This window comes from Vulpes lagopus, chromosome 9 (genome assembly GCF_018345385.1).
Source record: "Vulpes lagopus strain Blue_001 chromosome 9, ASM1834538v1, whole genome shotgun sequence".
NCBI lineage: Eukaryota > Metazoa > Chordata > Mammalia > Carnivora > Canidae > Vulpes > Vulpes lagopus.
This window is the reverse complement of record NC_054832.1, coordinates 19,430,237-19,443,903: the sequence shown is the minus strand read 5'-3', so window position 1 is coordinate 19,443,903 and position 13,667 is coordinate 19,430,237. Positions and strand designations below refer to the sequence as shown.

Here is a 13,667-nt window from a genome sequence, read left to right as displayed (position 1 = left end):
AACATAGTTCCCATCCAATTTCTAATTTTATTTCACTACAATTTATTTTTATTTTAATTTTTTAAAGATTTTCATTTATTTATTCATGAGAGACACAGAGAGAGAGAGGGAGAGAGGCAGAGACACAGGCAGAGGGAGAAGCAGGCTCCATGCAGGGAGCCTGACGTGGGACTCGATCCCGGGTCTCCAGGATCAGGCCCTGGGCTGAAGGCGGCGCTAAACCACTGAGCCATCCGGGCTGCCCATTCCAAACAATTTACATGTGTGTGTATGTATATATATAAAAACAGACCTCCTTCCACTTACAATGGAATTGTATCCCAGTAAACTCATAAATTGAAAATATTCTAAGTTGAAATGCATCTAATACACCTAATCTACCAAAATATCATAGCTTAGCCTAGCCTACCATAAATGTGCTCAGTACACTTACATTAGCCTCCCATGGAGCAAAATCATCTAACACAAAGCCTATCTTATAATAAAGTATTGAACATATCAGGTAATTCACTGAGTACATTCACTGTACAGACTGATTACAGGAAAAATAAAATGGGAAAAGGCATTAAAGAAAACAAAGTTATACATCCTGAACCCGACAGAGGCCATTCTCCTTCCATTTCTATCTCTCTACTAACTAGAAAGATGTAGTAACTATAGCCTTTAACTACACAACATAAGATTCTAGAAGCACTTAGACTTCTCAATAATTTCAACTATTTCTTCCTGTTAGATAAATATGTAAAATGTGTAAAAGCCACAGGACCACATTAAAATGAACAACTCTGTGTTTTCACATACCATCTATTTTTTTAAAAATTATTATACAGTACAAATAATTCTTTTTCCTTTGGTATATGATTCTATAAATTCTTACACATGTGTAACCACCACCACAATAAGGATGCAGAACAGGTCCATTACCCTAAACAGTCCCTTGTTGTATGATGCCTTGTGTCAAATAAATGGGAGTCATACAGAAAGCAATCTTGTGAGGCTGGCTTGTCTTACTCAGTATGCCTTTGAAATTCTTCTCAGGCATTACATGTATCAATAGTTTCTTCCTCTGCACACTGAATAGTATTCCACTGTATAGACTGGACCTCAGATTATTTATTGTTTATTCATTCATCCACTGAAGAACAATGTGGGTTGTTTCTAGCTTTTGGCTATCAAAAATAAACCTACTATGAATAACTGTGTATTTTTTATGTGAATTTAATTTTCATTTTTGTAGTACAAATACCCAAGAGCGGGACTGCTGAATCAGATGGTAAGATATGTTTAGCTTTATAAGAATATGCCAAACTGTTTTCCAGAATGGTTATACCATTCCACATTCCCAAGTGCCAGTTGCTCCACATTCTTGCCAGTGCTTAGTTAACATACCATCTAATTTTAAAGGCTACTCTGTACATCCATAGACTAAAATTTCTTTTTAATAAAATTTCAGAAACATGAAAGATAGCTGAAGAAACCTGTAATTTCCCCCCCAGTTTTCTGTAAAATTAAAAAAATAAAAGACAATCATTACATAAAAAGCCAAATTTAAACATTACCTATTAGGCCACTCAGTTTTTTTATGGGAAATTATTCTCACTTAATCTCCTCATTTCCTGAGAAGAGGTAAAGTGGTCCAAATAAAATGGTGAGTCATTGTAAGTGGAATCTATTGGAAAGTCAGTTTTGAGGAACAATCTTCTCATGGTTTGGATTTCAGTGTTTCCTTTCATAATATGAATCAAATCTGTTTCTTTTCAGAATAACCTCATTAAAGCCAAAAATCACAGGGCAAGATTATAGTGTTTTCAATTTTCAGAATAATAATGACTGCAAAATATTAGTATGTCCTTGCCCTATAACCACCACTATCCTCAACTTTCAGTTCCCAATCCCCATCCCCTCCCTCAAGGAAACAAAGCTTAAAGAAACAAGTAATGTTGTATGATACTGAAAAACTAGTAAATTAAGGTAATCAAAAGAATTTTCTCCAAAAACCTATTATAAACATTTATATTAAAATAATTTGGCAATTCTTTGTCAATAACATATACTTCTTAAAACTATGGGTGCAGATTTTACAAAACTGAGGATTCAATTATTTGTGAACTTTTTCTCTATTTAAAAAAAAAATCATGGAAGTACAATACACATCAGAAAAATATATATGCTCTAAATATACAGCTCAACAAATTTTCACAGAACAAAAGCAGCCAGTATGCAGAGCAAAAACAACTTTACCAGTCTCTCAGAAGCCCTCCTATAATCACTAATCAAGCCCCACCTCCCACCACCAAGTGTCATCGTCATTCTGACAACTAAAGTAACAGATTAACAACTTAATAGACATTTTCTTGTGTTGGACTTCTTTTACTTAATGTCATATCTGTGAGATCCAGACATATTACTGCATACAGCTATTGGTCATTCATTCCTGTTACTGTTTAGAATTCCAATGTATGAAAGCATATCACAATCTATCTCTACCACTGATGAGTCTTCAGGTAATTTCCAGTTTTGACTATTACAAATGCTACTGTGAACATTTCTGTACACATTTTTTGGTGAACATATGAACACATTTCTATTGAGTACATACCTACAAATAAGACCTACATTAATCAGAGTATGCATATATTGAACTCAATTTACATTTCTATTAGCCATGTTTGAAAGCTCTAGTTACTCTACATTCATGTCAATACTTGGTTTCTCTTCTGTCTTTGGTTTTGATAGTTTGCACACAGGAAAAAAAAAGAAAAGCCAGCAGGAAAAGCCATTTTCCAAAAATGAAACCAATTCTCAAGTTAATAAAGACTACTTCTTAAAAATAATCAAAACAATATTTGATATGATAGTGTGAAGTAAGGTTGCTTGGAGAAAACTGTACCTGAAAAGGTTTTTCTATGAAAAAGTCTAGGGCATTTCACTCAAGCTCAAACTTGAATGAACTACTCAAAGTAGCCAATTGTCTAAAATTAACAACACAGAAAACAATATGTCAGTCAGAATACAGAAAAAAGGGAACCCTCTTAACTGTTGGTGGAATGCAAGCTGGTGCAGCTACTCTGGAAGACAGTATAAAGGTGCCTCAAAAAGTTAAAAATAGAACTATCCTATGATCCACTATCTATGATTGCACTACTAGATTTGAAGGGGTATATGCACCCCAAGACTTATAGCAGCATAATCAACAATAGCCAAATTATGGAAAGAGTCCAAGTGTCTATCAGCTGATGAAGGGATAAAGATGTAGTAGATATATATATATAAAGAAAAAGAATGAAATCTTGCCATTTACAACAACATGGATGGAGTTAGAGCATATTATGGTAAGTGAAATAAGTCACAGAAAGACAAATACTGGATGATTTCACTCTTATGTGGAATTCAGGAAACAAACAGATGAATATATGGGAACGGGGGAAAAACAGAAAGAGGGAAGCAAATGGTAAGAGACCTAAAAACAGAACATTAACTGAGGGTTGATGGAGGGAGGTGTGTGGGGGAATGGACTAAATGGGTGTTCAGTATTAAGGAGGGCACTTGTTATGACGAGCACTGGGTGTTCTATGCAAGTGATGAATCACTAAATGCTATTCTTGAAATCAATATTATACTATATGTTATTTAAATAAACATTTGAAGAAAAAAATCGAATCAAAACAAAACAAAGCAGCCATGTGTGAAAGGCTAATGTATTTCAAGCTACATAAATACTGAATACAGGGGATCCCTGGGTGGCTCAGCGGTTTAGCGCCTGCCTTTGGCCCAGGGCGTGATCCTGGAGTCCAGGGATCGAGTCCCGCATCAGGCTCCCTGCATGGAGCCTGCTTCTCCCTCAGCCTGTGTCTCTGCCTCTCTCTCTCTCTCTCTCATGAATAAATAAACAAAATCTTAAAAAAATAAAATAAAATAAAAATAAAAATAAAAAATAAATACTGAATACAGATAAAGACAAAATGACTCTACTGCTATGCATCTATCAATTAATCCAAAAAGGAAGGACTATTTCTAATTTCAGGGCTACTTCATTTAAGAAAAAACAATGCCAAGGCAGAGAATATTCAGAGGGTGGGAATGCTAACAAATTTGGGAAGGGTTGGAAGTATTAAGATTCTGTAGACTAGAAAATAGAAAATTTAGAGGAAAACAATATTTAATTAGGATATAATAATATTTAAACAGATAAGTTTGTGAATATTATACCAAAACAAACTATAGTCTGATGTAATAAAGAACTTACTAGCATTCAAAAATAATGAAAAGGGTGCTTTAAAATATAGTGAGCTCTCCAGAGCTAGAAGCATTCAAGCAGACGGTGAAGTAGTATAGGAAAAATACTTAAAGTTCTGACTAAATGAACTTCAATGTTCCTCTAGCTACCACAACTTGATCCCAAGCAGTACTACTAAGAACAGGCAGTGAGACATTGTGGTCGAGTTAATATATATAACTATCTTAATACAAAGCTTACTTAACCATAATCAGAAGCAGGAATCACCTATTTCTACTCTGTGAATATTAGTAAAATAACAACATTTAAAATCTCTATGTAGTAGAAGCCTGTATTAAAATAAAGAATCTACAAAATCTTTTTTAAAAAATAGCAAAAAAAACAAAATTAAAAAATAACAATAAAAAAATCAGCTCCAATTACTCTAAAAATCATTCTAATCACTCGTTACTTCATTTATATCTCTAGAGTGGTCATTTCTACTGCCATTCCCTAGCAAAAATGAACATAGCAGACAGGAATTAAACTGATTCTTGGAACCTGAAACACTGAAGTTTTTCAAGCAAAATAAAAAGTATCTTCTCAAAGTGGCAAAGCCTATCTAGGGAAGAAAAAGAAACAAAGGAAAGAGATGTCAACTACTATAGTCCACAGAAACAGCTTCTCTGGCAAAGTCTATATTTATTTTACTCTAAGAAGAGACAATACAGCAAAAAAAAAAAAAAAAAAAAAAAAGGACAAAAGTGAACCAAAAAGCCATAGATCTTGTATGGCAAACTATACTTTATCAACAATATATAAGATTCAAACATAAGATTTAGAGAAAGTGCTGTAATTATTTTACTGGCAGACAGTAAGCCGAGAGAGAGAGAGAGAGAGAGAGAGAGAGAAATCAAGCATGTGCCTTATCGATGTTACCTAATAGGATTTTTAATTGCTAGCACAGGTAACTAACAGCTCAGCTAACATTTAGTTGGGTAAAATAGGTAGAAATGTCTTTCAGTTTCTTATCTAAATGTTTCCCTTCCTTACATTCCCCCTACAGTTCAAAGGTACTGAATTTCAACCAAGGTAAGCACACTTTTTCCATTAAAAATAGGAGGGCCTGGCTGGCACCTTAACTTTAAAAACAAAGAAGAAAATATGAAGAAGTAGTGTATTACTTATTTGGATGTTAGGGCATTCTTGTAGATACTAAAGATCAGATTTTATCACAGAATTTAATTTTCAATTTCAAACTGCTATACCTAATTTGTTTCAGCTTTAGTGTGAAGTTTATTGGTTTACAAAAGAAAGTGACTTTAGAAACAACAGTAGAGAAGTATCTAGGGACACACTAAAGACCTTAACTATCCGCCTTTCCCAAAGTTCTCTAAAAATAATGTCATCTAGGACAGACATTTTTCACCTCTAACTTCTAAGGAAAGCAGTATTTCTTCTGGATAATTGGTATGCTTCTATCTTGTGTCTTATCAATTGTATAAAAACGATAGTGTAAAAAAAAAAAACGATAGTGTTTCTCTCTTTGGTATGGTAACCAGAAACACCGAACCTAAACCTACAGTTTTCCTATAGTTCTTAACAGCATGTGCCCACTCCCCCATGCTTTTTGTAATCTTCATGCTAATTTGATTAGCTACTTTTTAAAAGTGTTGTCTAACAAAATTCTAAAACTAATCTCAAATCCTTTTCCCCCCCCCTTTTTTTTTAGAACATCTTAAATTTTTAATCCTTTCTTTATAGGTTACCTAGACCACTTTTGATTAAGAAAACTGTAGAAAGTTAGTAACTGCCACAAGCAAACATCAGGGGTCTCCGCTCACACTCCCTGGAATCAGTGGTGGCAGAGTTTAGTCACAGGTCGCTTCTCCCCGCATTTCTTTGTAAACTCTTCAGCATTCTTACAGAATTTTTTACGGTCCTTAGAGTATTCTTCAGCTAGGTCAGCCCGAAGTGGGTGCTCAGGCTGGGGGTCGTTCACCAGTGCTATGAGGAACCGGATTACTTGGTCGGTTTTGGTTGCTGGCTTCCAGTTTTCAGCACTAATTACTGGCAGACAGACCTGCCCCTTTTCATCGATGTTCGGGTGATAGATCTCTGTTTTAAATATGATCTTCAGGGATCCCTGGGTGGCGCAGCGGTTTGGCGCCTGCCTTTGGCCCAGGGCGCGATCCTGGAGACCTGGGATCGAATCCCACATCGGGCTCCCGGTGCATGGAGCCTGCTTCTCCCTCTGCCTGTGTCTCTGCCTCTCTCTCTCTCACTGTGTGCCTATCATAAATAAATAAAAATTAAAAAAAAAAAAAAATTTAAATATGATCTTCAGTGGTTTGAATGGGTACTCTGCTGGAAAGTTGATTTTGGTTCTGAAGGCCCCCTTATCATATGGAGGGTTGTCAGGAACAATAAGCCCTTGCCAAGTCAATAAATTAGCTTCATCAACCTGGATGTTACGGAAGTTTTTCATTCCACATTTGCGGATTTCTTCAAGCTCCTTCATCAGCCTCCTGCTGGCCGCCATCTTGGATCTCAAATCCTTTTTTTTTTTTAACAAATCAAATAAAAACCAGCAAAAAATAACTAATGTTCTCTCTCTTAAAAAGTAATCAAAATTCTAGAGCTTGGTAGTAAAGCAGGGGTAGTGAGCAAGGATTTGCTAAGTGATCATGGCTAACAGAGCTCTGGTTCTAACTGAAAAGATTATATTCTTTCTTTCTCAATTTCCTAACCTAACCTTTGAAAAGATTCCCCTTTACAACTTCCTCTTTCCTTTCTTTACAATGCTATAAGTGATGAAGATCTTCCCTATCACTACAGGAAAATTTTAGGGGATATAATGACCTCAAAACAAACATGGCAAGAGTAAAGCTGGCTTCCTCAACAGATGTTGAGTCCATTGTTCCTGTCATTGCACCATCACAGATTATATTCTCTGAGACCTGAGCAGCAACAACTGGTACAGCAGATGTGTAAACACTGTTTTGTTACTGGCAGATGGAGAGGCTTCTTACCCTGTTATCAAATGCATAGTTCTAGTGTTAACTGGGTAGTTTTCTGGACTCTAGGAAGGCAATGGCATCCCTACCCTTTTACGGGTTCCTTTTCCATTCATTAGTGGTGTATATTTGCTACTTCAAAGACAGGTCTTTCTTTTTTTTTTTCTGAGGGAAAAAAGAGGCAAATGATTTCATAATGAGTGTTTTCATATAAGTTCTACAAATGTGGCTGAAAAAGCAATGTAATTTCAACAACTCCTCTTTATCAAATGGGAATTTATGGGAGCGATTCAGAGATTCCCTGAATTTTTCCAACAGCATTCCCTTTTTTCTTCTCTAAGTCTGAAAGATTCTGAACCAATGATAATTCAAACCAAATAAAATGTCTAAAGAGAAGCCTCCTTTCTCAATCCTTCTAATCCCTTAAGGTGATGTTCTTAGGCATTAGCCTCAGTCAGAATCACCTGGCACACTAGTTAAAACATAAATTGCAGGACTATATATATCCTGAGTTTCTGATTCAGCAGATCTAAGCCAAAGCATGTGAATCTGCATTTGTCTTTTTTTTTTTTTCTTTCAAGATTTTATTTAATTTCTAGTTAGTTAACATATACTGCAGTATTAGTTTCAGGAGAATTTAGTGTCATCACTTGCATGTAACACCAAGTGCTCATTACAACATGTGTCCCCTTAACATCCCACCCCCCCACCACCTCCCCTCTAGCAACCCCTCAGTTTGTTTCCTATTGTTAAGAGTCTTTGATGGCTTGCCTTCCCCTCTGTTTTTAGCTAATTTTTTTCTAACAAGATTCCAGGTGATGCTGATGCTCCCTGTCTGGAAATCACACTTTGAGAATTGCTGCCTTATGGCATCCAGACAAGCTAATATACCATCTTGACTAAAAACAAGTTATAATGAAATTTTGGCAATGCACCCCAAAATAGCGAATCATGATACAATCCAAATCTAATCTTTGGAAAGACAAGTGCCCTCAAATGTGGCTGATAGTACTTAAATTAATACAAATGTTACTGGGCACACTCAAGTAATACTAAGAAAAGCCTTAAAAATAATAAGTAATCCCATTTGCCCAAGGAAATAATTCAAAGAAGAATAAACTTATCTGTGCCAAAATATTCACTCAACATTACTTATGATATCAAAAGCTGGAAATTATACAAATGCCAAACAACTCGAAAACAATCATGCAAACTGCAGACTACTAAGTAAATGGGATATTACCTGACCATAAAAATGATAGAAAGTGAAGCATATCATACGTGGTAGAGACAAAATATTTAAATGAAAAGAAAACAAAAAACTGATCACAACATGTTTACTAAAAAAAAAAAAACAACAAAAAAACCCACAAAGAAAACAGACATAACCTCAATAGGTTCAGTATTTATTTAAAGTGAAGGAAAGAGGGATTTAAGACACAGTATTTTTGCATGATATTCTAAAGCAGTCAAAATATTTTATAAATATTTTAAAGTAGTCTCTGGTCTATGGATTATAGCAACCACCTAGCCTACTGAAGATCACATGTAATATTTATGAAGTATTTTTTTTAAAAGACATTAAAAGTAGGAAAATGGTGAAAAAATTTATTTAAAATTCTCAGGTAATACTTCTTTAAAACTAGTTTGAAGAAAGGAAACTTTGTTTCCTTTGTTGGGCAGAGCTAGTAAAATTTCTTGAACCAAGTGTGCAGAGTGGTAAGAGAAATTACAATTAGGAAAAAAATTGGGATTCAGAGTCCAATAATAATCTAAGAAAAATCTGTTAAAAAATTAATCCAATAATATGGGGAACATATAGCTATTAGAAATATTAACTTTTAAAGTACAAAACTTACTGTTTTGATTCATTGTGACAGACTTCCAAAGTTGGGTCATTATAAATAAAAGCAGCTTCTAAATCATTGATCCTTACTCGATATATTCTACACTGTTTGCTGTTCAACTTGATTCTATTCAAGTTTGCAACTGTTGGAAATATAGTCAGTTCCACGAATCCCTGCAAAGATAAAGAATAATAACTTCATTATAATTAAGATTGGTAGGTTTTAGAAAATATGTATTTTTATTTCTACTACTTACATTTACTTACATAATTATTTCTACTATTTATACTAACTTCAAAGACAGAATCCCAAATAGCTACATACACATAAGAGCTCTCCAAGTATCTTCATTTCAAACATTATTGTCCTAATGAATGAACAAGTGTGAATTATGTATACTTTAACTTCTTGGTAATTCATATTCACTATCAGTGAAAATGAGACCTTCTGCTAGAAATAAAAAGGACTCACTATTCTCAAATACAAGAATTTCTAGACAGACTGGAACTCAAACAGGGAAGAAAGAAGAAAAAAAAAATGATAGACCAGAAAGAGAACCAAAACCAGGTGAGTGAAAGAACATGGCCCTCCAAAATGGGAATCAAATGGAAAGATGGGCCAACGGAACACGTCATATAAGTTCAGTGATTTTACTCTCATGGGTAAAAACCTGATGTACTCCAATGTGAAATATGAGAAGGTATGCATGAAACAGCAGCATTTCAGGGGCTGCAGAGTAAACAGGAAAATTTCAGAAGCTGCAATGGGAATAGCTAAGATGAAATGTGGCAGCAACCATAGGGAACTAAAGTATAATAATTATAATGGCTATTATTTAGTGAGCACTACTATATGCCAGGCACTATGCTGGATACTTTCCTATGTTCCCTCTAATCCCACTAACAACTGAAAAAAGTATTTATACTCTTCATAAATGAGTTAACGAAGTTAAGAAAATTAGTAATTAGTAAGTGGAGAACTGACATTCAAACCCACATCTAAATGACTCCAACGGAGTCCTATTGTGCTATTTTTAGTACAAGGCTTTAAGTAATATCCAAGAATTTTTTTTATAACATTCAGCACAACTGCTCAAAAGTCTAGATATTCTGCAGCCCCAATTCCTCTAATTCCCAAATATGAAGAGCTATACATCCTTAAATTATACTACCTACACAGACCTACATGATAGCAAATGAGAAAAGAAAGAGAAGCCAAAATGCTGATGAAAATTGTTTAAAGGTGTAAACTATTAGCAATTGAACAAGAAAAGACCAAAATTCTCTTAATTAGCCTATCAGCAATCCAATGACCAATTCATATAAACAAACTTAGATTAGCTCAAAGATAGCAAACGGAATCAAGACAACAGCAAACTTGAACTATAATAGAAAAGATTATAGTAAGTGCTTTAAGTCAATAGTTAACTACATGAGTGGGACATAAGAACAGGATTTGGCTTTCTAGACTAAGGGTAACAATGACAGAACAATGAATGAAGTGTGGTATTTCATGAAGATAGGGAAAACCCAGTCTCCTTGTATCATCAGGTCTCTGACACCACCTAGAGCCCTAACCTGTATTTGACTCCAACATTCAGATCCATTAACTTCCACAAGCCTCCAGTCCTGGTCATCTCTCACCACTGGCACTACTGCAAGGCCCCCTGGTCACCTAAGCTCTCATCCAAGTCTCTTCTTCTTGCTCCTTGTTCCCTCCCAACCACTTGACAGCTGACCATCTTCCTATACTGTTCTAAATAACCTCCCCTGCACCATTCAACTTTTTCAAGAACTCCTCTACCTTCTAGCCTTAGATAAAATATATCTTGAATCCCTTTGACAAGAATTACTTATTCTTTCATTCAGTATAAATTATGGGAGGGGAAAACAATTATGGGAGACTTCCTGGTATCAATTGCTACTCTAGATCATTCATAGCATTTTAGATAGCATATACTATAAGAGCCAGGCAATATAATGTCCTCATTAAATGAATGTTTTCCGGAGGTAAACTGCCTGCATTCAAATCCAAACTCTACCACTTAATGACTGTATGATCTTGGGTTAGTTACTCTAGTTCTCTTTTCCTCATCTGTAAAGTAGAATAATGACACTACCTCCCATTTGATGAAATGGCAACCGAGCACTTCAATATATAGAAAATCATAGTGGACATCTAATAAATGCCTAAGAAATGTTATTATTCTTTTCCACTTCTTTTCCTTAGTGTTCATGCCATACAGGTCCACCACCCGCTATTTTTCTTCATCAGTATCTCCCAAATTCCCCAACATTCATTGAAGGTCATACTCTTCATTTCTAACCCACCTTTTGCCCTCCTGCTACATATAACTATTTTTCCCTACTGTTCAAAACTGATCCTTCCACTGGTCCATTGGAGGCCATACTCTACAGTATCCTCAAAAATCCCACTCTACTAATTATCCTCTCCTATAATTATTACACCTCCTCCCTACAGGATTTTTTCCTGTGCCTATAAACCATGTTCAAAACTCACATATCATTCCTTTAAACCTTGGTATCTATGTCACATTCAAATGCATTAATTTTTGCCCTCTTCCTGGAGGTATCTCATATCTTGCTTCTGAAATGATAATTCCTGGGGTCCCAAAACCTTACCACAGTCTACTAATCATACTGGAAGTCTTCGGAGGTCAAATACTAAAGGGAGTAACAGCCCACGGCTATTTCAGCTTATTTTCCCAGCCCCAGAAAATATAGTATATATTTTAGTAACTGACAAATCCCTATACTTGTTCTCTAACCAGCACAGCAAGGACTATTGTGGAAGGGCTAAGATAATAAATCAAAGCAACTTAACACCCCTTAGGGAACTGCAGAGATTAGTGCCAACAGATATTTCAAAGATGCCTACTACATCTTCATTTACCTCAAGTATTTGGCCAATACAAAAGTCAAGGAGGTTTTAGAATTATCACAAACCTGCCAATCACAACCACAGTATCAGATGTAGTATTTCTACTGCAGCAAATCAGCACAGCTCTTGGTAACTAATGCTGCAACTAATTATCAAGCAAATACCTTTTGCTTCCAATTCTTATCAGAAACACACACACACACACACACACACACACACACACAGGTTGCCTTCAAAAGAGCAGAACCCCTTCACATTCATGTAATAACTAAAAGCTATATCAACTCTCCTACTCAAAACATAGTCCAAAAGTCCCTTGATTCCAAGATAGCCCATAAAGAATTATAATAGTATGTTATATTGACAACATTATGCTAACTGCAACTGGTAAGAAGCAAGTTCTCCAAAAGCTTTAATAAAATCACATGAAAGTTCAGGGGCTTATCACATTAATAAAGCTTCTCAGGTTCCAGTATTCTAAGGCATATAGAAATATACATTTCAAATGAAGGATAAGTTGCTTCATTTTGTACTACCCACCAAGGTAGAGAGAAAGAGGAAGAGACACAAAACTTGGTGGGCTTCTTTGAATTCTAGAGGCAATATATACATTTGGGCATACCACTTACCAGGTAACCTATTAAGTTGTCAGCTTTGAGAGGGGTCTAGACTAAAAAGTTCTACAGCAGATCCAGGCTGTAGTTCAAGCTGCCCTGCCACTTGGGTCTTATGACTCAGCAGATCCAATGGCAATTGGAAATGTCCATGGCAGACAGATGCTCTACAGAATCTGGCTTTTTCCGATAGAATGACAGAGCAAATTCCTGAGGTTTGAGAGGAAGGCCACAAACTCTTCTGTCAGCAACTATATTCCATTTGCAAAGCAACTGGTTTGCTACTAGACCCTTCAGTAGGAACTCAATACATGACCATGGGACTCTCAAAGACTGTTCCCTGAAATGACCATGATGAAAAGAAGAGTAATATAAAGCTCTAAAAAATAAAACTGGGCATGTACAGCATTTTTCCACTTTAAGGTGGAGATAACACATCCTAGCCAGGCCCAAGCACGTTCATAAAGCACAGGCAACAGCACAAGCAGGTGTTCAGAATCTAGTAAAACTTCCTCTCACTGCTTCTCTCCCTCTCCCTCAATCTATCCCTATGGTCTCATGGAGAGTTCCCTATACTGTTAACAGGACAAAGCACAAGCCTGAATTATGACTAAGTGCACAGGATGCTACCACCAGCTGGAACTGGATGGGAGTTGCCATTAGAATGTCACTGAAGTGTGGCCCTGAAAGAGGTAGGAAGAAAGTCCTACAAGTGACAAAACATTGGGAAATACATCTGGCTGTACATTCTTTGTAGAAATAGAGATGTCCTGAAGTATGCAACTACACTGACCCATGGGCAAGTGCTAATGAGTTGATTAGGAACTTGATAAGAAAAAAATTAAAAGGAAGATGGTAAGAGAACTGTACAGATGGATTTCTCAGAGCAGGTACAATGTGAAAATATCCATGTTGTTATCACATAAATGATCATCAGAGGACATAACCACAGAAAGGACCCTCAAAAATAAACTGGCAAGATGAAATAGAGATCAGACTCTTTCCCTTGTCACTCTACTCAACATACAAAGTGGTCACAGTGGCAGAATGGAGGCTATGCATGAGCCCAACA

The 13,667-nt window shown here is 35.9% G+C and overlaps 1 protein-coding gene across 1 annotated transcript in view; it reads right to left on the bottom strand.

The window, feature by feature from the left end:
- The window catches only part of TAF2 (TATA-box binding protein associated factor 2), an 87,546-nt gene that overhangs the window by 69,450 nt on the left and 4,429 nt on the right, over positions 1-13,667 (bottom strand). Inside the window, exon 3 of the mRNA XM_041768546.1 lies at positions 9,093-9,253. Coding sequence (XP_041624480.1) covers positions 9,093-9,253 — 161 coding nt within the window. The remainder of the gene's footprint in view (positions 1-9,092; positions 9,254-13,667) is intronic.